The 21,119-nt window shown below is 43.6% G+C and overlaps 1 protein-coding gene across 1 annotated transcript in view; it reads left to right on the top strand.

Moving 5' to 3' along the window:
* The first annotated feature begins 17,732 nt into the window (after positions 1 to 17,732).
* Positions 17,733 to 21,119, top strand: part of BACE2 (beta-secretase 2) — a 53,496-nt gene continuing 50,109 nt past the window's right edge. Inside the window, exon 1 of the mRNA XM_074814397.1 lies at positions 17,733 to 18,069. Within this exon, the coding sequence (XP_074670498.1) occupies positions 17,758 to 18,069 (312 nt within the window). The 5' untranslated portion in view covers positions 17,733 to 17,757. The remainder of the gene's footprint in view (positions 18,070 to 21,119) is intronic.

Consider the following 21,119-nt stretch of genomic DNA (forward strand, 5'->3'; position numbering starts at 1 on the left):
AGTGCGGCTTCCCCAGCGGTCCTCAGTTCCTATGCTATGAGGAAATGAGTCCTTCATCTCTGTTGCTTGCAGCAAGTCCCTACCACAAAAAGCATTCGTGGTTTGACTTGTTTGTTATGAATACACCGCCTTTCATTCTTGTAAGGAAACTTCTTGTTCTTTGAAGTGGGAAAGAGTTTCCGGAAAAAAAAAAAAAAAAAAAAAAAAAAAAAAAAAAAAAAGGCTTGTTTCATAATCTTTTAATCTGAACCCTTTACCAAGTTACACAAGCACTATGTTTAAGGTTCCCGTGAAGCATACGTTTGTCCTGCAGTTCTGGTCCACCTTCAACAAATTCTTCTGATCTCTCAGCTAATTTGACTATCTCTTGCTTCAAATGATAGAAGACTGACCCGGTCACCTCTTGTTTGCGTCATTATCTATCAGTAGAAGTAAAACAAGAGAGGATGACGGTCTTACATGGTTCTGTTGCCCTTGCCCTGGTGGGAACACAAATACCCTAAACACATAACAAATGTCCTGAATATGAAGACTAGTCTGTCTCTCTCCACATTAGCTTTGTGCAGCCCCCTCCAAAGCACTCTGAGAACTACATCACATTACAGCTTAACAAATTACCATGTACTAGCTGAGCCATGGTCATTATATTAGCATTACTCAGCTCTGAAACCATATAAAACCTCAAGGAAAGCATTTAAGACTGATGCACGTTCTTTTGCATTAGATGCAGTTGTAGAGCATGATTGTTTCATCAAAATGAAGGTTGCCTGAGACATTTTCAACAGACATTTTCAGGCAGAACATGCTGAACCTCAGCTAAGACAGAGTTTTGAGTACTACAAACAGAGCCAATCTGCCACAATACAAAGCTATTGTTTTTTAAACCAGCATTGGCAGTTTACACTAAGTCTCTGAGAACATTCCAACAATACATGCACAGACAGTGTGTACTTCAGCACAGGCACAAAGATGGATAATGCAAAAACTGTCAATATATTCAGTGCTTATTTTTTTCCTTTAGCCTTCAAAGTTAAAGCCTTGTCCAATTCCTTTGTGCTTAGCACAGAGTTTGGGAAGGAGGACAGCCAACAGTGGGAGAGCAACTGGTTGCAGATTATACATAAAAGCTAACCCAGATCTGCAGAATTTACCAAAGAGTGCTGAAATTGCTGGCTGATGCGATAGCAAGGTCTCTGTCTGCCATCTACGCAAAATCATGACAATCAGAGAAGGTGACCTGACTATGAGAAAAAGGGGAGGAGTTGACATGCTGAATGTCAGAGCTTGAATCCAGAGGAAGCCTGTAGAACAGGAGGATTGGGTCAACAGAACACTCCTGGCATTCAACAAGGAGAAGCATGAGAAGAACCTCAGTTTTGTAGCTGAGAGGAAACAACTCCATGCATCAGGACAGACTGAAAAGCAATTGAAAAGGACTCAGAAGGATTTGGGGTGATGGTGGACAGAAACCTGGTATCCAGTCTGAATAAAAGCCAACACTGTACTTGCCCTGTGCACAAGCTCCACACCAGGCCATATTTGGGGGGCCGTGGACAACATATCCAAGGAAGTCGCTCTCCCCCTCTGGTCAGCACTGGTGAGACCACACCTGGAATAGAATGTGGCCAGCTGTGGGATCTGGAAAAAAAGAGGAACTGGCAGAGGGCTATCAGACAGGTCAGGGTCCACGAACACAGAACCTGTGATGAGAAGCTGAGAGGAGCTAGGCTTCAGTTTTGCAGACAAGAGGCTAAGGGGAGATCTCATAGCATTTTACAACAACTTGAAAGACAGTTACAAAGATGACACAGCCAAACCTTTCTCTGCAGTGCCAGATGATAACACAAGGGGCAACACCCACGAGTTATATTTTGTGAGGTTCAGGTTGGACAATAGGAAGCATTTCCTCCACAGGAGAGTGTGGCACAACACTGAAACACACTGCCCAGAGAGATCATGGATTCACCATCCTCAGAGCTTTACAGGGGGAGTTGGCTGGGTAGAGCCACAGTTGACCTAGTGTCAGGAATATTATGACTGCAAGTGGGACCCTGATCTCTGTAACCTCCAGAAGGCCTTTACAACCAGCTTTTTCCATGATTCTATGATATTGAAGTGATTGTGTCTCTGTATATGCAGAGACATTCATTCAGGTATATTTCAGAGGAGCAAAATGCCAGGGAAGAGGAGGAGAGAAGACAAAAGAACTCAGCAGTCTCCCAGTTTAGATGGTAACAAGCACAAGGTCCTCAGAATCATAGTTTGGACTGAAATTACTAAAATCCACATAAGAATTTCATGGCTTTTGAATATGTCTGTGCAAGAAGACAAGGAAAGTAAGAATCCACTGCTGACACGACAGAATGCCACATTGTGACTTTTGTCCAGAGAGGCGTGCAGGCACCCTGAAACAAATACTCCCTTGCTATTCCAGGTAGGTGGGAAGCACGTGCAAATCTCTTCCCTCCCACCCCTTAATCCCAAAGTAGCCCAACCAGACTACCTGTCAATTCCTATAATTTATTGCTAATACAGCCCAGCTGTGAGCCTGCAGGAACACTCTTTCAGGGCATGGAAGAAACTATACTTCAGAGAGGTTTTCCTCCTGGAGAAAAATTCCTTCCAGAGCTATTTTGGGAATGCAGACAATACAACACCCTGCAGTGCAGGAGACAGGAAAAGGTCCACGTGTTAAGTCCAACACAGAGACCAGATTCATCAGTCTACATCCATCTCATAGTTTCAGGGGACATCTTTCTACATCTTTCAGGGGACCACAGGACAGGTGTTCCCCAGGCCAACAAATCCGCCTGATTCAGCATAGCAGCACCCATGCATACTGGTCGAACTTCAAAAGCACTATAGCTGTGTTGTGCAATCTGACATTCAAACTAAAGAATTCCCCTACATGGACTGAACTAATTCTGCATCTAGGTGGTCTACTGAGGTGTCAAGGAAGCAGCAGTAAATTGGCTATCAGAGCCCCTGAACAAGGCCCACTGTTTTAATAACATATTGAAAGTGGCCACAGGCTGGTCTCACCTTCCAGGATAATGACACTCTAGTGAGAGATCTCCTGACCAGCCCTTATTATTTGACTCCCCTATCTGTCCCTTCCTCCCCCCATAAAAAGCTCATGGCAGCTCTCTACAATGAAGACCGAGATCCCCCAGGCTTCCCTTACCCAAAGCATACCCTTTCCCTTTCTGAGAAGCACTATCATTCTCCCCTCTCTTTCTATGCTATAAGCCAGACAGGAAATCAAACGCTTGGTCTAAATCCCTGCAGCTGTGCATCACTGAATTGCACAGGGGAGCCAGACACCCTTCCAGGTCTTTAAAGAGCCTGCGTGCTTTGTTACAGATTTCCAAGCTTCACACCTCTGAAACAGGGGCATAAACCCACTCCAGACTTAGTTACAGCTAATAGCATTTTAAGAGATCTTTATCCTCTCAGGCATGCCTCCATATGAAACAATTTCTCATAACTCTCTCCCAGCTTCCTCAGTTTGTACATGAGGGGACCTTTCCACCAGTAATTGTGTCATATAAATCCAGCTTCTTCAGTGATTTTCCCCCACTGTCTCCTCTGTTACAAAGGCCTACCAGAGGAAGTGATCCTTCCACATCTCCACACCTCTAGTGGGAATGAGAGGTATTTGCATTCAGTACTGTCAAACTCTGGTTGTGATGGCAAATGACAAATCACCTGTCCCCAAATCAAGAAGATGGATTTAAAAATCATAATATGATTTTTTTAAAAACTAAAAAATTTTAAAAGGCTTCATACAACAACCACATTCTGGATTATGAACCTTTCAGACATAGTCACTTCAAATGTTCTTTCCTCTAGAGATGTAACGGATAAAAAAACGGGGTTTTTTTAGTGAAAGGGGAGACTTGCACTGAAAGTATCTGTCTACAGGAGCTGAATGTTACATCAAATACAGAGAGACTCAACATGAAATCAGGACCCTAAACGATATGGTGAATCCCCAAACTGGAAGTATTTTACTTTGCCTTTCACAGTTGAGTTCTGGCTCCAGGCTTCCAGACACCCATGAATCACAGTTTTATAGTCTTTTTCTTTCTCCTTGTGGCTCATTCAGCACATCTGAAATCTATGACCAACTGTATTTGGCACATGGGATGAAAATGCATACGATTAAAAAAGGCCAAGAAACTGTATGGAACCCAATGTGTTACATTTAGCTGCTCCTTGAACCCTCTCCAAAGTTTTCCTCTCCCTTCCGCAGCTGGATTGCCCAATGCAATATTTTTTCAGGTACTGAAGGGGATGCTTGTGAGTTCTTACATCTTTGATTCATTTAAAAATAAGTCTTCTTGTATTTTTGTCTTTCTGGGAAATATAATCCTAAAATTACCCTAGTTCTGAGTGGAAACAGAATAATGATAAATCTGGAAATAAAAGGCCCATACCCCTTGTAACAGTTTCCAATATGACACTTGGAGGAGGATTATATAAAGAAACGAACAACAACAAAAACATAAAAACATCAAGCAAGCTTACCTTCCAGGGTAATATAGCCTAGTAAAGAAAACAAACAATGCTATCCATGAGAGACAGTATGCTTGGGATTAAGTAGCAAAACACAGAAACTCCTTTTAAAAAGAGATTTAAACTATGGAAACAAACAAGAAGTGAAAGGAGTTAATGAAAAAATTCCAAAGGACAAGATGAGAAAAGCATGATGCAGAAAAAGCAAGGAATGAGAAAAGTGTGCTAAAATGTAAAATTTGAACTGGCAGGCGGCAAGGGAGCTGAGAAGAATAAACAGAACAGCCATAATAAGGATAAGGTAAGAATATTACACTAACAACAGGTAGTCTTCAGAAAAGATGGAGATCATGAGGAACAGAGAAAAGTGAAAAATCAGTCTGATTTGCATGAGCTTTAAGAGACTGCAGAAGGTAGCTAGAGAAATGAAGAAATAGGCATAGATACTATCATTGATGTTGAGGCACAAAACAAGAGATACATGGAAAGGCTTATCCACTGAACCAAAATTAAGAACTGTGGTGAACTGTGCTTAAAAATACACATGCCTGTTTTGATAGTGTGGGAGAAAAGGGTCCAGAGCAGTGCACCACTGGTTTTTAAAAAGGTATTTTCTTGGCAATAACAACAAAAATGACACAAACGCTGCTAGTGAGAAAAGAAAGATGAATAGTGAGAATCAGGGGGGAAGAAAAAAATTTCTATTTTTGCTATCTTTAAAGTAGTTGTATCTCTCCAAGAGGGAGATAAGGGAGGTAGAAACAGAATTATTGACGAGTATGTGAGCAGACAAGAAAGAAGGAACATACCTGGGTGCTATGAGCATACCAATATCACTGGCCAGGAGCAAAAGTGCTGCTGATAGGGTAAATATAAAGATAACAGAGAGACCAAAAACAATACCCGAGGCACATCGCTAACAGAAACACCTGAAAATTGCTAAAAACTTGAGCAAAGTCAGTCAGTCAGGTTGGAAGAAAGGTGAACTGAAACCCTGGTACCATGATAATGAAGAAGGAAACAAACCACTGTGTCAAACGCAGAGCTGCAGATTTGATTCCAGAGCAAAGCAAGGATGGCTGGTAGTAGAATGACAAGGAACATGAGCATTGAAGGGCAAAGTGCTACAAAATGGCTCATCCCTTAATGCTTTAGGATTATCATTAAGGTTCCATTTCTTTCCTGCAGAATCTCTTTGTAACTCAGTGCGGTCCTAACTTGGTGAATATCACTAACTTGTGTCTGGGGTTTCTCTTCCCAGAAGGGGCAGAGAAGTCATACAGCAGGGTGAAGGAACAAAGTCTGACGTGCCGAGAAGTATAGCACCACCATTTTTCTCTGCTACAATAGGTATACCGTCACTGCCCACTCAAGAAAATTGGTATTTTGACCTTATAGACTTCAGCTGTAGCACAAACGACTCCAGGGAGGACTTCAAAAACAAGAGAATGGAAGTGCTGAGCAACTACAGCCAAAATAAGTTACAGGGCAAGAATGAGAACAAGATGTAAAGACTCCCATTGTCCATAGAATAGAAAGATGATGTCTAGAAAGCAATGTAATCGCCATTACAAAAAAATGTTGATGCCAGCTATATGGTAGGATTTTTTAAAAAATTTTAAGCTTACAAAGAAATATATGGAGAAAGAGGAATCAGAACTAAGGAAGTGAAGGCACTGATAAATTCTCTGAGAGACTGAAGAAAGCATAAGACAAAAACAGTGATCAAATGAACTTGAAGGGGTTAAAGTAACATTAGTTATGTCCTTGTACATGTCTTAGAGAAATAATCCCTGTAGATGAATGAAAATAATAGCTAAGTGCATCATAGGTACCTTGATAGTTTCAGCAGCAACATACCTAAATCTGGTTTTGCTGCAGTTTTAAATAAATAAAGCATTCTTTATTTTTGTTTTAAGTTGTCCTGTAGGGCCCCTGGACAATGTTCAGCAGTCACTCAGAAGTGGTTGCTCTTTAGTCATTAGCGAATTCCAGTACAGCAATACTTGTAAGAGTCAAAACTATACAGAAGGGACACTCCACTATAATCCCATGTTTTCACTGACTCAGACCTCCCCAGGGGGAAAAAACTGACAGAATTATTTCATGTTCCTAAGTACAAAGGGAGCTTCCCCCCTGCTCCCCCTAAAACTTAAGAATTATTCTTTAGACTATAGAGCTTTGCAAAGAGGGTCTGTAGGCATGTGTATACCAGAACTACTTCAAAAGAACATTAAGGATACATAGTCAAGCACTAAGTTAAAGTCAGAATTAAAATTGTCAGTATCGATTTCTCTCAGGCTCCCTCCCTTTTTACTAATTATTATTTAGCATCATTATCACATTATTTTTTTTTTTCTGCAGGACCTCTTCCTCACTGAGCTCACAAGGTGGGCAGAAATCACTAAATGGATATCTATTCAAGATTACCTTTTGTCCTCACTATTCAGTGGGTGTTCCATGAGTTAATTACCACATCACCCAAATCCTGCCTTTGGGGTTTTTTATGATGCCCTTATTGTACTGTACTAGTTCTTCACAAACAATAGTAAATAGATTGTCACCAAGCTCTTCATGTGACTAACTGGTATTTTACCTTGTCACTTGAAGAGCTTAAACAAAAAGTCATTTAATGTTCTATACCACTTAATATGTATGCCCACACTGTCCTAGGAAAAGTCATACTGAAGACCAGATTCACTGTCCGTCCAGACAGCACATCTGGAAGCACAAACCTAGGCATGGCCAGAGGGTACCTCCACATCACAGAGAAAACTACTTGGGGGTTAGGACCCTCTGAAGCAGACTGTTTTAAATAGCTCCTTATATCTGGAACTGCTAAGGACTACTGAGCAATTTCACTGAAGTTTTTCATGACAGGGATACCAAAAAGAGATATTATAATATTCCAAGAACAAGAAGTCAATGGCATATTAGGAGAAGTAATGTGTTGGAAGGGGTATCTCTCTCCCTCTCTAATTAGAAAGACCTGCACTATGAGACTTCATCTATCTCGGGTTGATGCCGGGACCCTAGGACTACCTATGCAGCAGAACCCTTCTTTCAGACACTTCCCTTCAGTATTCAGAGAACCACACAGACCTGGCAACGCTGATCTGTAAGGGACAGGTAAGGAGGAAATGGTCTCCATCCATTCTTCTTCCTCCCCACTTCTATTATGTAGAGGAAGCACTGCCTAAATTTTACAGTGGAAACTGGGAGTCAGAGGGTGTGTGCAGCAGTGTACAAGGGCACTACTGTACCATACTAATATGAATAATAACTTGCACACCCTCAGTATCATGATAAGGCTGGCATGTACACATCACCCATTACCACAGCAATGATGGGAACACTGATTTCTGTATGACCATGTAATGATGCTGCAATGTACCAATTTGGTCTACACTTTTTCTGGCAGTTATGCTGCAATTATTTTGGAAGAAGAATAATGCAAGATGAAATGTAACTGCTTTCCTAAAGCCGCTTAACTCTTATATGGAGTTTTTAACTGGGACAAAAAGGGAGTATGGAGGGAGAAGATACGTCAGATTGTCCCTCACATCCACACACATCTACAGCAAAGAGCAGTGAGAACATTCCTCAAAACAGGTAATGGGATCCTTCAGCAAGCAACGAACAGTACAAGTCTCCCCTTCTGCACATGCTTCATTCTTGGAAAAACTGCTGTTGTAAGTTTAAAACTCTCCTTTTGGCTTGCGTGAGTTGCATTTCCTCAGCAGATTATCCCTGATCTCACTGCCCTTGGCAGCATTAGAGGGATCACATTTTTACACGGCTGAACTACTTGAACAATTTCTTCAAAGTATGAAATAAAAACATTCTTTCCTTCAAAGCAGCCATGCATGCTTTCTTCTTTACTCTGTTTGTTCAGTTTTTCTTTTTAAGTCAATAAACACTTTATGTCTTGTATTCATTGCAAGAAAACCAAATTCTACTCTATTACTAGTATCTACATTCTATTTACAGCATCAGCTGATGAAAATGAAGTATTTCACATGTGTCTTAAATTCCCTTCTAAGATTTAGGTGCAACCCCTAAATAATTTTCTCCCCAGCAAAAGTTCTAATTGTATTTGGCAGGAATGGAGGGGGGGAGTGACATCTCTGAATATCTTCTGCCAAGTCTCAAAGAGCTGCTGTGTCCTCCTTCCAGGCTCCCAGGAGAAAACTAGTACAGTAAACACCATTTTCTTAGGTACTACATGTAGCAGCAGCAGATGCATTTGCAAAGGTCACCTAGCAGAAGGAATTCCTGCCAACTTTCCTTCAAATCCAAATGGTTATTATGAACTATTTAAAGCAGAGTCTGCTTATACATGGTGAAGTGAACCCAAACTGCATGTTATAGCTCTCTTTTGTCATAAATGGATAAGATTTACCCAGGTGTTAATAGAGTACAGGAGATGGATAAGGGTATTGCTAATATAAGGTAACCAAAAACTTAGTCCTTTTATATGGTCATAATATGGCACTTCAGCCTATATGAGACCCTAGGAAGATGAAACACGTATTCTCATAAAGGAGTCTAATAAAGGAGATTACCTCCAACATTGAGACAACTACTATTTCTTATTTTTTGTTTCCTAGACAGGCTAATAGGATTATCAGTACTATATCCTGAAATTCATATTCAAAAGCAATAGCAGCTGAACCTTTGCCATGGAGACCAGAGCACTGTGAAGGTTTTTTTGTGTGGTTCTTCAAAAGGTATTAAAATGCAGTCAATAAACTCATCCAGCAGAGAGAGACTACGAAGGAAAAAGCAATGACATGCCTGTAAGAATCCAGAGGGTCTAGTTGCTCTCAAAAAAAGACAGAACAGATTCCTTTACGGGAAATCTTAATTAGTTAGCAAACCACCTCATGTGAGGCATTCATGCACTTACCTCATTTGGTAAGAAGTGTTTTAAAGTTACTATGGGCTCTTCTGCTCTGTGCCAATGGCCTGTTCCTGTCATTCCAACAGGAATTTTTCCCTCCAAGTTATACCACTGTGCAGGTCCATTTCTCTTTGCACTGTCACATCTCTTCTGTTCACAGCCCTGTGCATGTCAGGCTAAGTCCTGCTCCATTTCAGTGTGGAAGCTGTCTTCTCTTCCTGCACTCTCCTGAGGGGTCTATTGTCACTTCTGCGATCTCTGTCCCTGTATCCAGCACTGCAGTTCCCAAGAGCAGCAACTCCAAAGTCTTACCAAGCCCCACATCAGGCCCAAACAGTGATCTCCAGCCTGAAGGTGAAGACCAACAAAGAGATGGAATGTGTTTGGTGTAAAAGTGGCCCTTGGAAGAAATCAGCTGATAGCTGGGTTGCCACTGAGCACGTGTAAACTGATTTTTTATAGGATAGTAATTATGACTATGCTCAGTTTGCTTTTATGAAAACAATAGAAGAGATATACCTCATAGGTAGCCAACTTTCCTTTGAATCTTTTTTCTAGTACCTGGAAATTCCAGATCTGCTTCTCACACAGAAATATCCCCAAATGGACTCATTTTTTTAAGCTGCAGAGAAATATGCTTTTCTCCAGCACGTTTCTCAGAAAGGCCAGGAACAAACTTGCAGAAAATAGGATGAGTACCTGGCAGACCTGCAGCCCAAAAGACTTCAGCCTCTAAGTTTAGCAAAGTTATAAGCTTCTCTAATTTGAGGTTCTGGGCATTATCAACCAGAAGTCATGCAACCAGCTCCAAGTAATGTACTTCTGATGCCCAACATAAGAAATAGTATAAACTATTAAGAAGGAAAGAAAAATTGAAGTAAAATGGCTAGATCTTGCCCTTATAAGCAGCAAATCAATCTAGCTTACTTCAGCAGGCTTTACAATTACAAATGAGGGAAGAATCACCTGAAGTTTTTTCAGCTCTGTTTTCAGACTTCTGCCTCTTTTGGCCAGCTGCCTGCAAGAGTCTGCATCTCTGAAACAGCCTCCCTGACGCATTGTTTCCTGAAAACAAAGAATACGAAAAGGCAAGCACAATTATTCTCATTGTTGGATACTTGAAACAAACGGCAGGAGACATAAATTATGAGAAGACCTATAAGCCTGTATCTGATGAGGAATAACGAACTATTGTAAAGACAGAGAAAAATTGAAGTGCAAAGGCATGTAACATTTTACACATTAATAATGTAATCAAACTTTCTAAGATCACAGATCTTTCTCATTTTTTTAGAAAGGGATCAGCGTGTTTTGCCTTAGGACATATTTTATCTGGACTATTTCATCTACTGTCATTACCAGGCGACTGCAGGATAACAGTCCTTTTACTAATTGACTTATTTAACCTTAAATCACCTACACCATTTTTAGCTCTATACTGCAGAAAATCCAACATTCACAGCTGAAAACAGTTCATTATCAGTTTTTTAAAGTATGTGTGAGTTTTAAGTAGCATTTGGGGCTTATAATTAGCACAAACACTCAAAAGACTAAATATACCCTGGTACATCATGAACTAGCATTATAGTTGCCATTGGAGTTCATTCTGTAAAACATGATTCCATTTCACCTTTCCCTAGCCCCAGTAAAGCATTTCAGGGGTCTCCAGAGGCCCAGAAGGATAACAACAAGACTTATTTTACAAAGCTGATAGCTGCAAACATCTCTTAGATGCGCTGGGTTTTCCCCATGGCTTAGATGCCGAGAATATTTCAGTGCTTGTGGACTACTTTGCTAGTAACATATTCATTTCTCATGCGCATGTTTATCTTTACATGCATGAACACAAAAACTTCAATCTTTCTAAGAATTTTGGAAAAATGGAGCTCAAGTTTTGGATTGGTTTTTATTAGAAATAAATGGGATACAGAAGAGGTGGTTTAGATCAAGGTCGCTGGGACCAGTGCAATAATTTTGTTTCCAGTGGGAAGAAGACTTGACCTACATCCCTGATACTATTCTGGACCAAAAAAAAAAGGCAAAATTTATAAACAAAGTATCATTTCAAGACTAAAAAGCCAAAAATAAAAAATAAAGACCTCATTGTCAGACTGCAAATAATCTTTTATCAAAACAAAAAATACTTTTAAAAAATCTTTCATTAATCCTACTAATCACATGTACCTAGGTTGTAATTTCAAATTCTCCCTCATCCAAGTGTCACTCAGACACTTTGTCTGAAGTCTGTGGTTCATGCTCAGCCTTCAGCATTTCAGATTTTATTTACTATAGCAACATATCTAAACTAGAATCCAGAAATTTACTGGTCCAGGAGGAGAGGAAAGGAAGGAAGGAAGCTCTAAGTCCAGCTGACAGTCACTGAGTTAAGGAACCCAAGTTAAGGAAACTGCAGATCTTTATGGCAAAACATACCGGCTGCATCCAGTCTTCAGAGGCTCTGCCATGGTCAGCTTCAGGGTGATAAAGAAAGGGGGACCAAAAAAAAAGAAAATTAAATTATAAAGACAGGCTGCAGGAACTAATTTTGCCACGTGGGAGATCCTTTATTTCTTGAACTTTCCAGACTAAAGTGGTTATGCAGGCTACCACAAAGAAAGTGAAGACAGCCAGCAACCTCCCAGCTTAAGGCTGGCTGTTCATCAACATGGTCCATCACAAAATTCCTCAGTCTCTCCAAGAACGGGCATAAATATAGACCCACAGCTCTATTAAATGACAAACTTATTTAAAAAATATTCCTAATTGCAGCTTTTAAGTGGAGTACAGCCAGGAGCATGCCTGTAGTCTCCTTGTTGAACATCTGGCACACAGGTGGATTGGAGCAAAACCATACTCCATGCATTCACCTCCCCAAAGTGACTAGTGCCTAGACTTCCAGACTTCCAGGAGGACTCTCTATCCCATGCCCTCCACTTCCCAGTAAACACTGTGGAGGTCTAAGCACTTTTGAAAAGTCTTGACTAAGCTGACTAGTTTCCTGAACATCCACTAACAAGCAATTCCCACTACTCTTACTATTAACAATAAATGAATAGTCTACCAGTGCTGGGCAAGTGGCTTGCAGCCCCACACGTTTATGAAAGTGTCTGAGTAATCTCAGCAGTATGTGCCAACTCTCAGTGTGTTGTTTTTAAAGTGCTGTTATACTTTACTGCATGTTTAATTTTTCATAGTTTATAAATTTATAACTATTGCTGTTTGTGGTGTAGGAAGGTCTGGAATCAGAAGGTCGATATTGGATCATTTTAAGGTCTAACCCACAAACTATTTCTTCCATGGTGCCAGCTAAAGAATAGTGTTGAGGAAGCCCAGAGAGCTTTCTGAGGAGAAATAACACTTTTCTGAGAGTGGTCAATGCACTCATCACGAATTCTGCAGACTACCTCAGATGCAGGGCAGAAGCTCAAACAGCCACTCTCCCAGATAGCCACGAGCTACACCAGGCCCACTACTAGAAAGATTCGAACAAAAGGTGATAAAGAGAAGACAAAACAAACACAATACCAAATGTATTGACAGTACTGTAGCATCAGGATGTCCATGACCCTAATCTTTACCTCTACTCTGTGCTGCCCTTTGAGTCTGTGGGGCCTGAACGAGTCTTACTATGAGGCACTTGGACCTGCAGCTGTGTTTCCGCCTCCATTTCATTTGCTCTTACTCCTTTCCACAATGGAGGGATGGTGGCTTCTGCATAGCACCTCTGCTCTAGCACTGGGACAAGCAGTAGACAAGCCTGGTTTTGCATCTCTTCCCTTTGATTGGTGACACACCACTTTGTCAGAGAAAAAGGGATGAGGTGGGACAGAGAGGGTGTTTGTATATGTGGTCTTGAAAGACCCATGGGAGAAAGAAAACATTTTGGGGCATGGAGATTTCTACAGGAGAAAGGGCCTCATGCTCTAAATGGAGAGAAGCTCACATCCTGTGAAATCTTGCTGGGGTGGAGGATCTTGCTCCAGGGAAGAAGATGTAAAATAAAGGACCTCAGCACCCAACTGGGTGACATCCTGTACCACAAAACAAAGTCTTGGGATGACTTTTGACATCAGCTCAGCCAGGCTCCACCAGTGAATGCATGCCTTCAGCAGCAACTAAGGATGGTGTTTTGCTTGTTTTTTAATGGAACTTTGACAGAAAACAGCTGGATCTTCAACACGTTACATGTTCAACTGTAGCCAAAGGGATATATCATCACTCAGAAAACTAACCACACAGACAGTGATCAAAGAAGACACCCCTACCCACAGATTCTCTACCCACAGTAAAGAGATGAAGGACACTAAACATTCGCACCTATATCCCCAACACTCATTTTGGATGAGCTCTATACACAGTGCATATACTCAGTCCTTGAACAAGTCCCAGAACTGTCCATGCCCTCACTTTGGCACAGGAGATGTTACTAGAGCCCTAGCAGTACCACTAGAATAGCTCTCCTGGGTGGCACATCCCTCATCCCATGGGGCAGCTGGTTTGTTCGTTGCCTTTGAAGACATACTGCCCTAGCAGACACGCAACAGAGCCTAATCTTCTGGCCTCTGCTGCCACTTGATTGTTTACTATTCTGTCATTTACCAGCAACATTTCCCTGGATTAGGCCCAAAACATGAAAAAGCTGATTGCAAGACAACCACAGACAGAGAGGACCATTTCCCAATCAGGTCCAGGAAGAACAAAATCTCCCCTCTTCTAAGGCTACGACATTCTGCAAATTAACCATTTGTACACTGCAGGTCCAGCTGGGTTTCTTTCAGTACCAGTGAGCAATTAGCAGTAAAGAACAATCAGTCTTCTTAAAACTGAAGTATTGATTATGCTAACAGTAGGAACACAGAAAGTAGACAAAGCAATTTTAGAACAGAAGTCTTTATTTTGTGTCCATCTGCCCTTATAATTGCATAACAATAGCACAGGTCAGCCTGACTTCTTCAGATGCACAGCAGAGAACTGCTTCGGTCTGAGCAGTCCCCTAATAGCTTCCTCTTTTGGAAGGAGAGGATCTCTTTTTAGCCATCCAGAGTTCCTCAGCTCGGATCAGCTCCAGCACTTCCCCTGCATCTTCAGCCGCCTTCTCCATTCCTGCTTGTTTTCTCAACAGTCCTGATTTAACATCTCCGTGTATAGCAACTGTCCTTCTGACTTAGTTAATATACCTTGTCCATAACACAGAGCAGTTGCATTTTTATGATGCGCTGTATTCTGTAAATACTGGTGGAAGATTATGTTATAGAGACATATGTTAATTCACTGTCAAGCAGCTCAAAGTTTAAAGCACCACAATACCATCAAATTAAATTAATGCAGAGTTGGATCAAAGTCAAGATATACCTGCAAATTTATATGTGGACAAATGACTTTTTAAAAAGACCTTTTTACAGGGACTGATATTTAAAGGGTTTTTTTAATTATTTACTCAAGGAACACATATTTGGAATAACAAAAATACGGAAAAAAGATTCTCCAAATATTCTAGAAAAGAAGGAGTACAGACACTTAAACTTGTGTCTATTTCTAGCATTTCATTTATTTTCTGTATGTGATACACAAAGAAATAAATGCGCATATTGACTGTAGTGGCATTCATTGCATACAGATGATTTCCCCTCTGAGGAACGTTTTGGATACATTCAGCTCTCTGGGAAGACTTTATAATGTTTTCTTTCAAAAGCAGTTGTTTACACTGCTCTTTTAAGGCCCATTCCTGCTATTGTTCATAAAGGCACTGGAACTACTCACCTGCACATGGCACAGTCTAAGCCTTATCAGATACTTAGGTAAATAAAGGAGCAGACAAGACAAGGTAGAAAGCTCACAACACGCTATTGCATGAACACGAGCCCTGCTGTGATGATGTGATGGGAGGACAGAAAGGTTACGCATACACCATTTCATATGCATCAGCTGTCTGATGTGCATTTACTACAAGACTTATCTAGGTCTGTGGAAAACAGGACAAGAAGAACTTTTAACAAACAGTGTAAAAAAATACAAGTTTTCTCTTGAAGACTTGAAGGCTATGCTATATTTTCTATACTTCGAAAACTATACACTTCTTTTGACTGGGATTGCTTTACCCAGAAGTATGGTAACGTATCTTAGCAACAGTGGCAAGGGGGAAGACTTACTGTACTGTAAAAGAATTAAAACAAAATGTATATAGCTGCTGACTGTTATAAATACATCCCTACCACTCCGAGGGGGTATGCAATTATACTCCTGATTACTTTCCACATTTCCTTTTTCAGAGGGGCGGGGGCATTTCTCCAGTTCTCAGCTCACCCGTGAAGAGCCCTAAGCATTTTAATTCCCCTTCAGCTTCAGTTCCAACTAGACAGGCCTTACAGCGTAACCTGTCACTATCCCAGCTACCTTAGAAAAAGCCATTACTGTAGCACCCTGGAGATAACCTCTTTGTGTGAGCCAGGATGCCACTCCCTCAGGTGTTCAGCTGCCATCAGCCTAGAGCAGCATTTTCCAGCTCTGCCTAGAGCAGGTGAGACTAGACACACCAGGACTGCAATATTTCACATTCCTACCTGTCAGGCAAATAGAAAGCTTCATGCAGTGAGGGAAGTTTGCACAATTTCACCTTTTACTAAGATGTGTAGTTTCCCACAAGTAAAATAACCTCCTGAGCACAAGCTTCATCTATGCCCTCTACCCAAGTCCTCAGCCAGGCCTTGCAGGCTTCCCACCTTTGGCAAAGTGAGGGTAAGCACCCTACAGCGCTTTCCTCTTCCTGCAGAGAGCTCTGTGGGCAGCAGGGACAGGGACCATGACCAGGTCCTGCTGTGGATGCGGGGAAAAGCTCTCAACTGCACCCAAGGCACCAAACTGATCTAAAGGAGGAGCTACGAAGTGAGAGCAAGGACTCCAGATTTTAAGTGACAGAGAGCCAGAGTACTGAAAACATCAGTGAAAAAAAGTGAAAACACCTTTTTTCCTTCAGCAAGGGCAGGTGGGCTCCAATTTTCTTTTTAAGGCTTATCCTCTGCAGGCAACCGGCAACAGCTATGAGTAACAGCCTCACCTGAGTTCCCTTCCAGCAAACAGTTTGCTCAGCCTTCCTGGGAATGAACACTACTGGTGTCTAACTCCTAGTGAAACTTCATTTAATACCTGTGAAACACTTGGAAATCTTGCGGTTGCTTATTCCTTCCCAAGGAATGGAGGGAGGGAGCCCTTTCTGTTTACGATGGCAGGGGAGGGATCTCAGTCCACGCAGCTTGAAGCAGATTTACACGCAAGGACAGACCAGGTGGTCGCCCAGGAGAGCAAATTGGTCAGGGGATACTGACAGTATGCATGACTTAGGCTGGGTATTTTTTAACTTTATCTAGTACAGAGAATGGGGGCAAAGGGTCAGAAACAAACACAAAGGGACTCTGCCTAGACTTGCCCAGTGTTATTTTTCAAGGCTTTTGGACTACCTGCTCCAAATAATGATCGATCTGGCACTGTCATTACTCCAGAGGTGTGGAGACTAATTCCGTCCTAAGCATTCCCATCTTTCAAAAGGCCGCACTTGACTGCTGTTATTAATTCCGTGCATGATGAAGACATTTAAAGCCTTGCAGACTTTCTCACAAGCAGACGTCTTTCATGCCTCGCTCTTATTAGTACAGCAGATGAACTTGCACACACACACACGCCTGCTCCTCACACCAGACACCGCCACTGCGAGACGCGGCTACTGTCACCCGCGCCACCACCACGGACACGCGTGCGGGAGACGCACCCGCATCCCCACCTCCTTCTCCACCCCTGCCCGGCCACAGTCTCTGCTCCCACGGGGTCCTGAGACGGCCGGAGCCCCGCTCGCCCCCCGGCGCTGCGGGTCGAGCCGCCGCCACACCGGGGAGGGGGGGGGGGGGGGATGGGGGGACGACACGGAGCCCCCCTCGCCCGCCCCACCGCTCTCCCTTTCAAGGCTTTCGGAAACTTTTCTCCCCAGCGCGCCGCCACGCTCCCTCGGCGGGGCTCCGGGCTGGGCCGGGCCGAGCCGGGAAGTTTCTCCCACGGGCTCCGGGCCGGAGCAACTTTCCCGCATGGTCCCGGAGCGGCCGGAGCCCCCCTTGCCCGGGGGCCGTGCCGGAGAAACGCGAGGAGGAGCTCGGTTCGGGGGAGGGGGAGATGAAGCCGGGGCGTGGGGAAGCCGCTCCCTTCTTCCTCCTCCTCCTCCTCCCCCTCCTCCTCCTCCTCCTCCTCCTCTCCCCTCCTCCCCTCCCCAGCTGCTCCAGCCTGGCAGCCAGGCGGCCGCTGCCTCCGTCCGGAGCCGTTGCCGTTAGGAAGCACCCCCGGCCCCCACCGGGATGGGGACGCCGCTGGCGGCTCCCGGCCTCCTGCTCCTCCTGGCCGGCACGGCGGGGCTCAGCCGGGCTTTCTTCTCGCTCCCACTCCGCGTGTCCCACCCGGCCGCCCCCGGCGGGTCGCCGCCCGCCCCAGTGGTGGTGCGGCCGGGCAGCGGCAGCCGGCAGCAGGAGCCCCTCGGTGGCGCGGACGGCTTGGCCTTGGCCTCGGATCCCGGGGGCACCCTCAACTTTTTAGCCATGGTGGAGAATCTTCAGGGGGACTCCGGCCGCGGCTACTACCTGGAGATGCTGATCGGGACCCCGCCGCAGGCGGTACGAGGGGGCTGCGGGCTTCGGGGGGTGGGGGAAACTTCGGGGGGGGCGGGAGTCTGCCGCCGCCCCCCAGCCCAAACGCAACTTTCTCTCAGTGCTATGTGCTGGCGCCTCCCCCCCCCCCCCCCCCCCCCCCCGCCGAAAGACTCTGCCGGGAGCGGCGGCAGCAGCAGCGAGTTTCTGCGGGTCGGGCGGGAGGCGCGTCCCCCCGGCCCAAACCCACACACCCCCCACACACACACCCCGCCAGTCCGCCCGGAGCCCCGGCGGCGTCGCCGGGCAGCGGCTGCCTGCGCCGGCAGCGCCTGCGGGAGCCTGCCCTGCGCTGCCCTGCCACGGCCCGGTGGCTGCCCGGGAAACCCTGCGGGGCCGGTGCCCGGATTCAGGCTGTTTCGTCAGCGAGTGGTTCCGTCAGCCGAAATGACTGGGTTTTAAAGTCAGAGGGTGCTTTTTTGTTCTTTTAATATTTTTTTAAGCTGCTTTGCATTGTGATTGGGCGCTTTGATAGATCTTCCCGATGCCCCCGGGAGAATCACTCGAAATCTTCCTGTTAAACTAAGTGATGGCTAGGCAAAACCAGTCCCTTCTTTCGGGAATTCGTGTCTTAGTCATTAATAACACAAAGAGAGTGTGTGTTTTGAATATTGTTTCCCTCAATCTCCCCCATCTGCCTTCACCAGCATTGCTGAAGTTTTTTTGCAATGTAGTTGCTCTTTCATCTGTGTCATGAGATCCCAGGAGGAGCGGTGCTGGGCTGCTGGTGGGGATGACTAGTCAGCTGAGTGGGGATTAATTTCCTGAAAGCCCTGGGGGCTTTCCCTCAGAACTTCGTGTTTGCTTCGGGAGTTTAGGTCCTTACCTTCCCAGAGTACACAAAAAAATCCTTATTCTTCTGCTCTAGCTCCTCTACGTAATAAAAAGCCAATGAATGCCAAAATGCCTAGCCATCAGGGAGTGTTCAGCCCTTGTTACATTTTTGGACTTTTGTGAGCTCTTTCTTTTTTACACTTTGAACGTAAGAGGATTGGCCACATCGTCACTCTAATTGACACGTGTAAAGGTAGATTCAGTGTGTGTATTGAGAAAGGGTGGCGTTGTTTTATGATCAATAAATGGAGGTTTTTTTTTAAAAAAAAGTTATCTAGGTCTGATATATCAAGGTGTGGCCCAATAGCCACAAGAGGCCATGAAATAATTTTTCCTTCGTGTTGTGTGCTGCATATTTGACTACTTCTATTAGTGTGGCGTTGTGTGTGCTTCATTACTCCAGGGAACATTCAATATTGGTTTCTGCCAGAATCATGATACCAGATTTGATTGGACTAATAATCCAATTCAGTATGTCTTAAATGAAAAAAATAATTTTAGGTAGAAAAAGTGACTATCAAGCATATCATCTCCTTACATGTCTAGGGGGATTCTGAAATTGGAAGAAATGGAGAAGGAAAAATATGACAGGCTTTTCATAATGTGGCTGGAGGTCTAAGAGGGAGAAATGTGCAGCCCTCGGTGCACCTGGAGGCTTCACTTACGCCTAACAGCTAGTATTACTTGTATTACAAGTGATGTAAGGTTTCAGATAAACTTGCCTCAGTGATTTTTTTTTTTCCATCTGAAAAAAAGCTCTGAATCTGGTTGCAAAGCTTTTACTATTTTGAACTAGTTCTGAGTTCTTGCAAAGTTAATTATTTAAAAAACCGCCACTGGTGTTTAGCACATGTGAAGTTTTATTCACGAGTAGGCCCACTGAGGTTGTAAGTAAGGTTATAAATTTGCTTGTGTTTCCAAAATCAGATCTTGGTGTGTAGTGACTCAGTAGAGTGCAGTTAAAATTTATTCTTTACTTTTGATGGAGATGAATTTGTTATCTCATTCCCTGCCTGAAACTGGAAGACTTAAAGATCACAAATGTACTTGTTTTTCTTCTTTGCAATGAATAGTATAAAGCTGCAAAGCCGCTACAGGCTAGCGCTGCTTGAATCCTTCACAATGCTGATACTAAAAGCAAGTGTCTTGATACTGCCAAGTGTTGGGATTGTGTTAAGCTCCTTGGGCAAGTAGTTGCTGGAGTCAGAGTGGGCCATGATCAGGTAGAAAAGGAGAGATGTCTTTTATTGATTTAAATGCTCCTCCCTATCTGACTTTGCCTCAAGTTAGAAGCTGCAGTGTGAAGCGATGCTTGGACACCTTCCTTTACTCTTGTACCCCTCTGGCAGGGGACCCTCACCCAAGCTAACTCCCTTCCTCACCCAGGCCTCTTGCAGGACTGCCAAGCCCGCACAGGGGGTAATGCTGCCCTGACACTTTGCTAAGGAGGAAGAAGGATACTGGCAATGAAGAAGAGCTGCAGAGCAGCATGGCTTCGTTTCCGTGCTGTCGGAGCAAAATGGTGGACGGCAGAGCTGCTACTCCAGATGGTGTCACAGAGAGGGGATGGGTAAATGCAAACAAGGCCGCAGTGGACCAAGACCAAAGAGCAGCCTGTGAGAAGAGGCACAAGACTTAATGTCATGGTTACAATAGTGTTGGTGCCTGGTAACTTTGAAAGTGTGTGCGCGCTAAGTGTTGAAAGCTACTGTGCCAGTATGGGGAATAAGCATTTGTGAAAGACTTCAGCGCTACTGAGCTTGCTTTACTGCTCAATTGCATTTTTAGAAATTTTCCTTTTTTAATTTCCGTTCTTGGAAGGAAGCTACTACGAAAGAAATTTTTTTTCAGGTCATTTAAGGCATACTGTTTGGCTTTTGTTCCAATTCTGATTTGTCATATAGGAGATAAACACAGCACAGAACTGAGTTTCACAAAGGCAGTTCTGAAATACTTGTTCTGACGATATAAAAATAGAGCAGCTGTGTGAAGTCAAATTTATTTTATTTTCAAGAGAGGAGACTTCAGTGCAGTCAATCCAGTTTTGCAAAGTGTTTTCAGCCAAAGTGTTGCTGATCATTTACAGTTTTATAATACAGTATCCTTCCAAATTGTATCAGATCTACAGACTAGCTATCAGGTCGGTGTCAGCTGTCCTTACTCACATTAACTCTCATTTATTC

The sequence above is a fragment of the Strix aluco genome, chromosome 2, assembly GCF_031877795.1.
Source record: "Strix aluco isolate bStrAlu1 chromosome 2, bStrAlu1.hap1, whole genome shotgun sequence".
NCBI lineage: Eukaryota > Metazoa > Chordata > Aves > Strigiformes > Strigidae > Strix > Strix aluco.